Here is a 13,469-nt window from a genome sequence, read left to right as displayed (position 1 = left end):
TCGCCGGTGTCATGTGCTCAGGTAACATATGCAGGTCTGCGCTGTAGTGATCGGACGATATTGAAGTCCAGCCCCCACACCATGCCCCCCCCCCCCCCCACCCCCACCCCAAACCTATCACCAGTCAACAACAACACTTAAACAAACATCAACGTGATAAGAACTACCTTAAATGACAGAAAAAATTGCATTTTACCTGTACTTTTAGCTTTTAGTTTAGCTCATGTTCCATCCGCTAACAAAGAGGGGGTGGGACTTGGACCTGTACTGCAGCCAGCCACCAGGGAACGATCCAGAGGTTTAGCTTCACTTTAAGGGAGCAGGTCAAGCTGTCCAACGAGTGATTTAAATAGGTCACATCGGGCAGTTTTCTCTATTTTCTAACAATTTGTAAACTAAACAAATAAGATAATAAACAGCCTGACAATTTAATGGATAATCATCTTTAGTTGCAGCCCTTAATACATGTGTTAGTTATGAAGTGTCTCACCCTGCTCTCCTAATTTGATTGTTTGTCTATGCAACCAACAAATAAGTAGGAATATTGCTAATATGCTACGGGTATTCCCGTTAGTTATTGACGTTAGAATATGACTAACAATAGAGCAATACAACAGTAAAACATACCATCTGACTCATCATGTTGGCATTGATCACGCATGTTGGGGGATTTCTGCAGCGTAGCTTAAGCCTTTTAATAACAGTTGCATCACTTTTGTGTGTCGCTGCCAAATATAGCTGACTTCAAAGTGTAGTAGCATTAGTAGCATTAACTCCTCCTCTGTGGTTAAATGAGGAATGCTGTTGAACCTTAGTTAGCTTCAGTGAGGTCAGATCCAAAGGTGTTTAAACCTGCTGGTGATTTGTATTTAAAGGGACAGTCTACCTACTTTTCCATTGTCAGTGTTTTATCTACGGTAGATGGCGGTTGGCCTGCCCCCAGTTTGGATGAGCAGGCCGGAGAACAGACACGGAAATCAGAACTCTCCCTTTAAGTCTGACCCTTTGTGACAATAAATAAGATTTCTTTTCACATGGTTTCAACACCATGATGCAAAGATACAACAAAACAAAAAGAAAACTGTTTTACAGTTAGCCGAATGCTTCATATAATTCGAGCAAGCTAGGGAAACATTTAGCTTCAGATTCAGACTCAAATCTTGTGTTTGGTTCCAGTGATGCGCCTGCTGGGCATCCCCTGCCGTGTGGTATCCAACTACCAATCAGCCCACGACAACAACGAGAGTCTGACCATTGATGTGTACCACGCCGACTACGGAGTCAGACAGAAGCCAAGCCTTGACAGTATTTGGTGAGTTTAAGAGGCGGCACTGTGGTACACGCAGTGCTACAGTGAAAGTGAAAGTTCATTTTAACATTTTCGTCCATCTTACCTTCATCAACTTCCATGGTTGTCCCTGTTTCCTTATATTCAATGCATTGATCTATCATCTGACTCAAGTATCACATTAGAATCGTCCTTTCTTCAAAGATAATATTCAATAATTATAATAATAATAATAAATTATTCACCTCATGGATGGATTACTGAACGGGCCTACCGGGCACATGCCCAGGGGCCCAGGGGTCCATAAGGTCAGTTCCCCTTAACAAAATTCTGAAAAAAACCCACAGCCTGATCACAAGGAAATGCTTAATGAGCACAAGTATAAACAAAAGGACTTAGGGATGCAAAACGACCACAAAGAGAAACAAAAACACGACAAAGACACATCAACCAACTAAAAATAGATGTAAAATGACCACAAAAATATACAAAATTACTAAAAATAGATGCAAAACAATAACAAAGACATACAAAACAACTAAAAATGGATGTAAAATGACCACAAAGAGGAACAAAAAGACAACAAGGACACCTCAATCGACTAAAAATAGATGTAAAATGACCACAAAAATATACAAAATTACTGAAAATAGATGCAAAACAATAACAAAGACATACAAAACAACAAAAAATAGATGTAAAATGACCACTAAGAGACACAAAATGACTACAAAACGACTTAAAGTGGACTTGAATTTGTTAGGGGACAGGGTGGGGGGCGTGTTACATGTCCTCGCCGAGGGGCCCACTGTCAGTCCTTGCAAACATGTAGACTGTACTTATACGGCGCTTTTCTGGAGACTAAACGTCAAAGTTGATGCAAAAAATGCAAGATTTTGAGTGGCACAGAAGGCTCTCTGCTGATATAATATTCACACGCCATGCTGAGTCACTGTAAATGATAAAGGCGGCGGTGATAGTGAACCAAAACAGGGCTTGGTTGATCATTCTCCGTTGGTTTTCACATAAAAGTAGTCATGCGATCCGTTGAAAAAATGGATTCAAGCCACTTGACACGCAAACAGTAAATATTTTTGTGAACTGACTAAACAATGAATTACCAGGTCAACAGGTTTAAGTGGTGACTCACCCTCTAAGATGTTGATCTGCCAGTAAATAATGCCATCGTTGTCTGCAGTTCAGACTTTAAGTGTCCCATTAAGCTTCAGGCAAAATGCTATTTCTGAACCTTTTCCTTGCCAGTTCGTTATTACCGGGAGCTATCTTTAAAGAATATTAGTGCTGATTACAGTTCTTTGCTGTTGTGTTTCAGATTAACTGCACTGTTGCAGAATTTGAATTTTGTTTTGTGTTTTAGGAACTATCACGTGTGGGTGGAGGCGTGGATGAAGAGGCCAGACCTGGAGGGCGATTATGACGGCTGGCAAGTTCTGGATCCAACACCGCAGGAGAAGAGCGACGGTACAGGCTCTCTTGTTTATCCAAGATTCAAGATTCAAGAAGCTTTATTTATTTATCCCGAGGGAAATTGGTGCAACAGTTTCAATACAAAGACAGGAAAGGGTCAGAGTGACAATAAGCATAAAAACTTCAATCAAATCAAAATAAAACTAACGTAAAATAAAACAGACAATAAACTAAGTTAGACAGAGTGCAACAGACATTGTGGTTAAGCGTAGGTTTATACAATATACAACAATACGCAGCGTGCAGTTTAGCAGCATATTGAAATAAAACAAGTACAAACTAAATAAGTGAAAAGGAGCGATGAGTTATAACAGTGTTAAAAGTGTAGCAGCATTTCCTACAGAACTAAGTTACAGTAAAGTACAGTGAAGTGTAGCAGCCTTTCTTACTGAAGTAAGTTAGTTACAGTAAAGTACAGTGAAGTGTAGCAGCCTTTCTTACTGAAGTAAGTAAGTTACAGTGCAGTGAAGTGAAGTGTAGCAGCCTTTCTTACTGAAGTAAGTTAGTTACAGTAAAGTACAGTGAAGTGTAGCAGCCTTTCTTACTGAAGTAAGTTACAGTAAAGTGCAGTGAAGTGTAGCAGCATTTCTTACTGAAGTAAGTTAGTTACAGTAAAGTGAAGTGAAGTGTAGCAGCCTTTCTTACTGAAGTAAGTCAGTTACAGTAAAGTGAAGTGAAGTGTAGCAGCCTTTCTTACTGAAGTAAGTTAGTTACAGTAAAGTGCAGTGAAGTGTAGCAGCATTTCTTACTGAAGTAAGTTACAGTAAAGTACAGTGAAGTGTAGCAGCCTTTCTTACTGAAGTAAGTTAGTTACAGTAAAGTGAAGTGTAGCAGCCTTTCTTACTGAAGTAAGTTAGTTACAGTAAAGTACAGTTAAGTGTAGCATCCTTTCTTACTGAAGTAAGTTAGTTACAGTGAAGTACAGTGAAGTGTAGCAGCCTTTCTTACTGAAGTAAGTTACAGTAAAGTACAGTGAAGTGTAGCAGCATTTCTTACTGAAGTAAGTTACAGTAAAGTACAGTGAAGTGTAGCAGCATTTCTTACTGAAGTAAGTTAGTTACAGTAAAGTGAAGTGTAGCAGCCTTTCTTACTGAAGTAAGTTACAGTAAAGTACAGTGAAGTGTAGCAGCCTTTCTTACTGAAGTAAGTTAGTTACAGTAAAGTGAAGTGTAGCAGCCTTTCTTACTGAAGTAAGTTAGTTACAGTAAAGTACAGTGGAGTGTAGCAGCCTTTCTTACTGAAGTAAGTTAGTTACAGTAAAGTGCAGTGAAGTGTAGCAGCATTTCTTACTGAAGTAAGTTAGTTACAGTAAAGTACAGTGAAGTGTAGCAGCCTTTCTTACTGAAGTAAGTTAGTTACAGTAAAGTGCAGTGAAGTGTAGCAGCATTTCTTACTGAAGTAAGTTAGTTACAGTAAAGTACAGTGAAGTGTAGCAGCCTTTCTTACTGAAGTAAGTTAGTTACAGTGAAGTACAGTAAAGTGTAGCAGCATTTCTTACTGAAGTAAGTTAGTTACAGTAAAGTACAGTGAAGTGTAGCAGCCTTTCTTACTGAAGTAAGTTAGTTACAGTAAAGTACAGTGAAGTGTAGCAGCATTTCTTACTGAAGTAAGTTAGTTACAGTAAAGTACAGTGAAGTGTAGCAGCATTTCTTACTGAAGTAAGTTAGTTACAGTAAAGTACAGTGAAGTGTAGCAGCATTTCTTACTGAAGTAAGTTAGTTACAGTAAAGTACAGTGAAGTGTAGCAGCCTTTCTTACTGAAGTAAGTTAGTTACAGTAAAGTACAGTGAAGTGTAGCAGCATTTCTTACTGAAGTAAGTTACAGTAAAGTGAAGTGTAGCAGCCTTTCTTACTGAAGTAAGTTAGTTACAGGAAAGTGCAGTGAAGTGTAGCAGCCTTTCTTACTGAAGTAAGTTAGTTACAGGAAAGTGCAGTGAAGTGTAGCAGCCTTTCTTACTGAAGTAAGTTACAATACAACTGAATAAAGTGGTGCAGTGATGATATAAAGTGATATAAAGTGATGCAGTGATGGTATAAAGTTACAAAGTGACATTTTCTCAGGATACAGTGTCTCCACTGTTCCTTACCTGACCGGGGGGAGATGAATTATAAAGTTTGATGGCCACAGGAAGGAAAGACTTCCTCCGGCGTTCAGTGTTACACCGGGGGAGAATGAGTCTGTGGCTGAAGGTGCTTCTGCTGGAAGTCAGCAGCTGGTGGAGAGGGTATCTCCATAAACTTCAACTGAGACACACTTTTCTTTCCCGCTCTAATGACCTTTAGTTCTGGATCGAATTGAAGAGCTGTCCCATTTCGACTCCAAATTTTTGTATCCAAAATTTTAAAAAATCATAAAAACTAAACACCATCTGGTCATGGGATCACACCAGCTGTGAAGCCAAATCGGACGTTGGGCCTATTTTCTACCCCCCTACTTCTGGCGCCCTTTTCCCTGCACCACACCCATCTCTGAACTCGGTCTTCATTTTGATCTTTACTACACAATTGTAAAGTTTTGTAACTGCACCTTGCATGGGTTCACCACTATCGTTTCATAACCTATAACTTTTTTTATTTTATTTGTTTTATTTACATTTTATGGTTTAACATAACATAGCATTAAACAAGACTGAGACATAAAACAATACAAACACAACAATAACAGCACATGCGTCAAGAAGCACAAATCAATTACGTTTCAAAAAGGTATTCATTTATTTCTTGATGAGTATTAAATCAAAGTTTCATTCTTCTCAAGGAAGAAGGGGGGAAGGAGAATACAGAGCCTAATGCTTTTCTCTCTCCTCTACATAATCCCGAACAGAAGTGCATAAATTGTTTAGACCAGGCGTCTCCATTCCTGCTCCTGGAGGGCCGCTGCCTTGCATGTTTTATGTCTCTCTCTGCTGAAACACACCTGAGTCTAATGATTTTCAAACCTGTGATGAGCTTCAACTGCTTGATAACAAACAGAGCATTAGATTCAGGCATGTTGGTGCAGGGAGAAACCTAAAACATGCAGGGCAGCGGCCCTCCAGGAGCAGGATTGGAGATGCCTGGTTTAGACCATGATCCCTGTAGGATTCAAGCAGGGGAACGGCTGCTTGCTCCATCGTTATCAGATCTATAACATCCTTTAGCCAGTGATTTTCCAGTTCATCAGAATGATCCTTTTTACAGAAACACAAGATAACAGGTACCGCAATACTTTGGATTCTACTCCGTCCAGTTTCAGGCCCAACCGACACACTTCTGGGCAAATAGATGCATCCACACTTAGGATTGGACATAAGATATTTTGCACTCCAGCCCAGAGTTGTGTATCAGAGATCCTCTCTCACCACAGTGCCAACATAAGTCAGATGTATCTGGGTTCATTTTATGCAGCCTCAATGGTGTCATATATGCTCGGTGCAAAATTTTCATCTGTATAAGTCAATTTGTATTGAAGATTATGGAAATATGTGATCATTTCCAAAATTCACATCTTATTATCTGCGTAAATATTCTGCTTCAATGTTGTGGGCACTTAGTGGCGCCCTAGTTACTATGTTTAGACTTTTTATCTGATTGCAGCAAATTACGATGGCACCTTATTTTTGGTATGAAAATGAAACAATCTCAGTTGCTTTCAAAGCATCGTTCTTAATGCAGCCACCAGATCGCACCAAAGTAAGACATTTTGAAGAAGAAGAAGAAGAAGAAGAATTTATTTATTTGTCCCGCAATGGGGAAATTCAATTTTCACTCTATTATTAATCATGTTACACACGCACAGGCCCAAAATACACACACATGCACATACAGGACCTATACACATGCAACCAATAGAGCGATGTCAGAGCGAGGGGGCTGCCAGTGACCAGCGTCCCGAGCCGTTGCGGGTTTGGTGCCTTGCTCAACAGGACCTCGGCAGTGCCCAGGAGATGAACTGGCACCTCTCCAGCCACCAGTCCACACTCCATTCATGGTCCACACAGGGATTCGAACTAGCAACCCAGCCAAGTCACCTATGGACTGAGCTACTGCCGCCTCATATATTGATTCAGTCAAATTATACAAGACACCGCTGTGATAAAAGCTCTATTGTCAGTTGAGAAGTTTGTTTCTTTATTACATGACTTCATCCCTCTTCTGTAGGTGTTTACTGCTGCGGTCCAGCCCCAGTCAAGGCCATTCTTAAAGGACAGACTGATCTCAAATATGACGTCCCATTTGCCTTCGCTGAGGTCAACGCCGACTGTATTGACTGGCTGGTCAGTGAGCAGAATTTGAGCCTAATCTCATCACCCTCCCATTTAGTGTATTAAGTATAAAAAATAACTATCAAATCTATCGGTTGTCTGTGTTTTTGTGTCCTGTCAGGTCAAAGCTGATGGTTCAAAAGTTAATATCTTCTCTGAAACTGCGAAAGTCGGGCATAATATCTCCACCAAGTCTGTCGGCTCCAACAAGAGGCTGAACATCACTGACAGCTACAAACACAGAGAGGGTGGGTTCACCTGACGAACAGGTCACACACAAACAGCTGTGCATGCTGTGCAATTGTGGCTCTGCAAATGTACTAAATTACTGAATTTACAGGAACCGAAAAGGAGAGGTCTGTCTTTAAATACGCCCTCACCAGAGACTACTCCGTAGTTGATGAGGATGAAAAGCTAGAGGAGGAGGAGGAGGAGGAGGATGAAAGTGACGAGAATGAGGAGGAGGGGGAGAACGTAGAGGTTGGAGAGGAGGAGGCAGAGGACGCAGAGGAGGACGCAGATGAGAGTGAAGAGACGGAGGAGGTGATCATGACCGGAGAGGAGGCGGAGGCGGTAGGAGAGGGAAGAGGGATGGACACGAACGATGAGAGGAATGAGACCGGTGGAAGTACGAATGTAGTTACCCCAGTTGTCCCCTCTCCATCTCTACCACTGCCAGTGGTTATGCATTTTGAAGAGGTGCGTCTGAGCTATTGAACAGGGTGTTTGTTATTTCTATATTTCTATTAAACTAAAAATATTTGTTTCAGTAAGTGTATAATAGTAATGTCTCGGCCCTCTCATTGTGTGGTGCTACAGGTGACCCCACCGACCAACGGTAAGGATGTTAGAGTGAAGCTGGTGCTGCAGAGCAAGAGCAGTGCAGCCAGGTCGCTGTCCATCAACATCAGCATCCAGACCATGCTGTACAACGGCTCACCAGCTGTGAACATCCAGAAAATAGTGCTGGAATATGTACTGCACCCTGAGACAGGTGAATATTCTTCTGTTTGTGTTTTCTTTTTATCTGGAAAGTGTCGCTGTTGAATTTTAGAGGTGGATATCTAAGGGCGCACTCACACTGTCCTTCCGCACCGCGCCCCGGGCTTTAGGGTACTTGTCCCCCCCTCCCTCTCCCCTCGCAGGCCAGGCCCGTTTGTACTCACACTACCTGGGCCTCGCACAAATGCTTCTTACCTGTCCATACGTCATCACGCCGTAACACGTCACACGCATTGATTGACGTCATTGCGATGCGTCGCTTTGTTTACAAATCCTTCCATAGACCTCAGAGTTTTTGTGCGTCTTGTCGACTGTTTTTGAATATTTACATCGACCAAATCTGCAGTAAACACTCCACCTCCGCATCACACCAACGTGAACCTTTCACCGCCATTGTTTTGAATGTCCGCGCATGGTCCCTCCTTCTTTTTTCTATGTCCGAACAGGCGCACAGGAAATGACGTCAGAACCAACGTAGGCCTCGTGCTCGTGCTAGTACACGTGCGCATGCTCGTGCTCGTACATGTGCAAACGCGCTCTACAAAAGCCCACCTCTCTCAGATTGAAAATATCCAAAAACAGTCGACAAGACGCACAAAAACTCAGAGGTCTATGGAAAGATTTGTAAACAAAGCGACACATCGCGATGACGTCATAAATGCGTGTGACGTGTTACGGCATGATGACGTATGGACAGGCAAGAAGCATTTGCGTGAGACCCAGGCAGTGTGAGTACAAACGGGCCTGGGGCGCGGAAGGAGAGGGAGGGGGGGATAAGTACTCTAAAGCCCGGGGCACCGTGCGGAAGGACAGTGTGAGTGCGCCCTAGATACCAGCAGAGTTATATGTTTTCGTGGGAATTTGTTGTGAGCCGACTTTAAATCTGTCATCTCTTCCTCTGTGTCTTGGAGATCTGTTCATCCCTATCCGGATCCCATTCTTGGCCTACCATAAACACATGGTGGAGTCTGACAACATTAAGATGTCGGCCTTGGTCACAGACAAAGAGAGGCCAGACTTGACATACCTGGCTGAGGATGACATTGTGCTGCTTGACCCTCCCATCACCGTCGAGGTCAGTAGAAAACCTCGGACTCTAAAGTCGAATCCATCGAGACGAGAGAGTCCTGATGCATGATGGCTAATGTTGTTTCAGAGGTTTCTGTTTGGTTGCCTGACTGAGTGTGTTTGATTTGTTTGTTAAAATGTGTGTGTGTGTGTGTGTGTTTCAGGTTTTCGGTAAAGGCAGACTGAACCGTGCGGTAAAAGGGGAGGTGGTTTTCCTGAACCCGGTTAAGGAGAAGCTGACGGGGTGCACTCTGACTCTTTCTGGAAGTGGCCTGTTGAAAGAGGAGCTTGAAATCAAGTGAGTGTGTGTGTGTGTGTGTGTGCGTGTGTGTGTGTGTGTGTGTGTGTGTGTGCGTGTGTGCGTATGTGTGTGTGCGTGTGTGCGTATGTGTGTGTGTGTGTGCGTTTGTGTGTATGTGTGTGTGTGTGTCTGTGTCTGTGTTTGTATGTGTGTGTGTATATATGTGTGTGTGTGTGTGTGTGTGTATGTGTGTGTGTGTGTGTGTGTGTGCGTTTGTGTGTATGTGTGTGTGTGTCTGTGTTTGTATGTGTGTGTGTGTGCGTTTGTGTGTATGTGTGTGTGTGTGTGTCTGTGTTTGTATGTGTGTGTGTGTGTGTGTGTATATATGTATGTGTGTGTTTGTGTGTGTGTGTTTCTGTGTATGTGTGTGTGTGTGTCCGGGTGTGTGTGTATGTGTGTGTGTGTGTATATACTGTATGTATGTGTGTGTTTGTGTGTGTGTGTGTTCTGATTGCTGTGAGGCAAAAGTTCTAACCACTACCCCACCGTGCCGCCCCATTTTATTTTATGTATTTTTTGTAAAAGTATTTTATAAACATGATTAAAAGTAATAAATCATCTGATCAAAGAATAAGAAAACAACATTATGAGTCTGATGATGTGAGCTTTTGGTGTTTGGTGACATTTAATGTATTGGTGCTATAAACACACTTTAATTGGCACCGAAAGGTTTGGCGGTTTGATACCCTGCAAACTCGATTACATGCGTCCACTCTAGAGATTGTTTTAACGTCTGACTGTCCGTGTTCCCCACAGCCTTCCAGATATGAAGCCAAACGTACAGATACGTGTCAAGTTCTACATTGTTCCCTACAAGTTGGGTAAGAAGACTCTCGTGGCCGACTTCGACTGCTCCACCTTCAGAGACATCAAGGGTAGCTGCGCTGTCACGGTCAAGCCGTAGCGTCACTGACATTTACTCGGAAAAACATGTCAGATAATGTTTCTTTATGACGTCTTTCAGTGATTTTCATAAAAAAAAGGAGCATTAACGTTGTTTTTCTCAGTCAAGTATGGGCGCAAGGTTTCTTGCTGAACTGCGTTATGTGCTATTTCCTGGTGCTGCGACTCCTACTACTGTGTCATGTTAAATATGTGGGGGGAGTGGGGAGAACTGCGTTTACAGTACATTGAGACTGTTGGGGACTTCAGATACCAGCTCTACAAACTCAGAAAATGCAGCTAAACCTGATGCACAGACAGTAAACTGTTGTAAACTCACTCAACACTGTGTAAAATGAACTGTACGGACTGTACCTTTATTTGCATATTTGTATGGCTTTATTGAATATGTTGGAAACACGCAAATGAAATGGTTTTGAAAGGCATGTGACCTTTGTGTGTTTGATAGTGATGCTACAGATCTGTATGTAATCACACTACTGTGATAATGACAATAAATGTGTTTATCACAATTCAATTCAATTCAATTCAATTTTATTTACAGTGCCAAATCATAACAACAGTTATCTCAGGACACTTTACAGAGTAGGTAAAGACCACACTCTATGACTTATTTATGATTTACAGAGACCCAACAATTCCCCCGTAGAGTACGGTGGCAACGAAGACCTTCACTATAACAGACAGGAACGTCAGACAGACCCAGCTCTGTGGAGGACGCACATCTGTCTGCACCGGAGAGAGGAAGAGAAGTAGAGAGAGAGAGAGAGAAAAGACGGACAGATGGACAGAGAGAGACAAAGACAGACACAAAGACAGAGACAGACACACTTCCAGTAACTATAATAATATCTATAGTAATGTGAATATGACTTATTAATACAGCAGAATAGCAGAAACAAGCACAGCTAATGTTATAGATTATAACAGCAGCAGGAAGCGTCATGCAGGACCACGGCAGCAGGCACCACCACCATCAGCAGAGACCTGCGAGACGACAAAGCACAAACAACTCTGGAGAAGAAGTTGAATTAGTAACATGCATTGATGAGACATGAATGATACAGACAGAGAGGAGAGAAGCTCAGAGGATCAGGACTAGACCTATAGCAGCAGAGTTAAGCAGAACAAGATTAGCTTAATAATAACAACATAGCTAAGGGCTCGTAAGCCCTAGCTGTAAGCTTTATCAAAGAGGAAAGTTTTAAGTTTACTCTTAAATATGGGGACAGTGTCTGTATTCCGAATAACACTTGGGAGCCGAATCCAGTTGACATCAGGCGTGAGGTGGGGTACACCCTGGACAGGACGCCAGTCTATCGCAGGACACATAGAGACGAACAGAGACAGACAACCGTTCACACCTACGGGTGATTTTAGAGTCATCAATGAACCGAACACCTGCACGTCTTTGGACTGTGGGAGGAAACCGGAGAACCCGGAGAAAACCCACGCAGACACGGGGACAACATGCAAACTCCACACAGAAGGGCCCCAGCTGGGATTCAAACCAGGAACCCTCTCGATGTGAGGCGACAGTGCTTGCACTAGCAGTTACTTAATATAGCCACAGATGCCCACTTCACAATACTGCAAAAAATGCAGAAAATCAGCAAAAATAATTGAAAGCAAACAGTGTTAGTACAATCAGACAGTGTCCCAAAATTAATAAATGAGAAAAGTGCAGAAGAAATAAACCAATTCAATCAAAGGCAGATGAAACAGCAGTTTTGCGTTAGATTTTAAACAGCAAACTGTAATAACGCAATATTTGCAAACCGAGATTTTCCCTCTCATCAAAAATAGAAACCTACAACCGTTCTCGGTCTCATGATGTGTTCACTGTTGTGGGAGAAATGGAACGCAAACCAGTTTCATATCATCTTCAACCGCTTATCCGGGGTCGGGTCGCGGGGGCAGCGGCTTTAGCAGGGGTCCCCAAACTTCCCTTTCCCGCGCCACATTAACCAGCTCTAACTGGGGAATCCTGAGGCGTTCCCAGGCCAGCGTGGAGATCTAATCTCTCCACCTGGTCCTGGGTCTTCACCGAGGCCTCCTCCCAGGACGGTCCTGGAACACCTCCCTAGGGAGGCGCCCAGGGTTCACCCTTACTAGATGATCCTGAACCACCTCAACTGGCTCCTTTCAACGCAAAGGAGCATCGGCTCTACTCTGAGTTCCTCGCGGATGCTGAACTTCTCCCCCTCTCTCTAAGGGAGACTCCAGCCACCCTCCTTAGAAAACACATTTCGGCTGCTTGTACCCGCGACCTCGTTCTTTCGGTCATGACCCCGCTTTCATGACCACAGGTGAGGGTAGGAACGAAGATTGACCGGTAGATTGAGAGCTTTGCCTTCCGGCTCAGCTCTCTTTTCCTCACAACGGTGCGGTAGAGCACAGTTTAAACCAGTTTATACTGTACTTCGAAATTAAAACAGGCCAACCCTAAGAACCAAACTATGGGAGCCCTAAAAGGTCATACATAACATACATTTTATTTCCTCCATTTTCTTGTGATAACGAGATGAGTCATTTGAGATCTGGAGAATCAGCGTAGCAATGTCAGAAGAGCAGAAGAATATTGATCACCATCACATCTCTTCAATCAAGGCCTGACACATGAAACAACTTCATGCCTTTTTATTACAGATAATGTTCATATTAGTGTGCGTCATGACAGTTAGTAAGACTTCAGCTTTATCAGAGGTGGAAGTGAGCCTGATGTCCTCATTAACTACGGGGTTTTTTTTCGTTTTTAAACAAACTTTATTGTCAGCAATATTATGAAGTTCAGCATCCGTGAGGAACTCGGAGTAGAGCCGCTGCTCCTTTGCGTTGAAAGGAGCCAGTTGAGGTGGTTCAGGATCATCTAGTAAGGATGAACCCTGGGCGCCTTCCTAGGGAGGTGTTCCAGGCACGTCCAGCTGGGAGGAGGCCTCGGGGAAGACCCAGGACCAGGTGGAGAGATTAGATCTCCACACTGGCCTGGGAACTCCTCAGGATCCCCCAGTTAGAGCTGGTTAATGTGGCCCGTGAAAGGGAAGTTTGGGGTCCCCTGCTAAAGCTGCTGCCCCCGCGACGCGACCCCGGATAAGAGGTTGAAGATGAGATGAGATGAGATCTTCGTGGTTGTTGGGGTCTATGTAAATCTTAGCTCTACCGCACAGTTGTGACG

The 13,469-nt window shown here is 43.1% G+C and overlaps 1 protein-coding gene across 1 annotated transcript in view; it reads left to right on the top strand.

Moving 5' to 3' along the window:
- The window catches only part of LOC310965720 (protein-glutamine gamma-glutamyltransferase E-like), a 19,939-nt gene extending 9,192 nt beyond the window's left edge, over positions 1-10,747 (top strand). Inside the window, exons 6-15 of the mRNA XM_083939462.1 lie at positions 1-21; positions 1,177-1,312; positions 2,667-2,770; positions 6,917-7,032; positions 7,142-7,268; positions 7,361-7,719; positions 7,840-8,014; positions 8,934-9,097; positions 9,255-9,388; positions 10,148-10,747. The exon at positions 1-21 is cut by the window's left edge and continues 157 nt beyond it. Coding sequence (XP_083795588.1) covers positions 1-21; positions 1,177-1,312; positions 2,667-2,770; positions 6,917-7,032; positions 7,142-7,268; positions 7,361-7,719; positions 7,840-8,014; positions 8,934-9,097; positions 9,255-9,388; positions 10,148-10,295 — 1,484 coding nt within the window. The 3' untranslated portion in view covers positions 10,296-10,747. The remainder of the gene's footprint in view (positions 22-1,176; positions 1,313-2,666; positions 2,771-6,916; positions 7,033-7,141; positions 7,269-7,360; positions 7,720-7,839; positions 8,015-8,933; positions 9,098-9,254; positions 9,389-10,147) is intronic.
- Positions 10,748-13,469: the final 2,722 nt, after the last annotated feature.

This window comes from Echiichthys vipera (genome assembly GCF_963691815.1).
Source record: "Echiichthys vipera genome assembly, chromosome: X".
Lineage (NCBI taxonomy): Eukaryota > Metazoa > Chordata > Actinopteri > Perciformes > Trachinidae > Echiichthys > Echiichthys vipera.
This window is presented reverse-complemented; position numbering and strand designations above follow the sequence as displayed.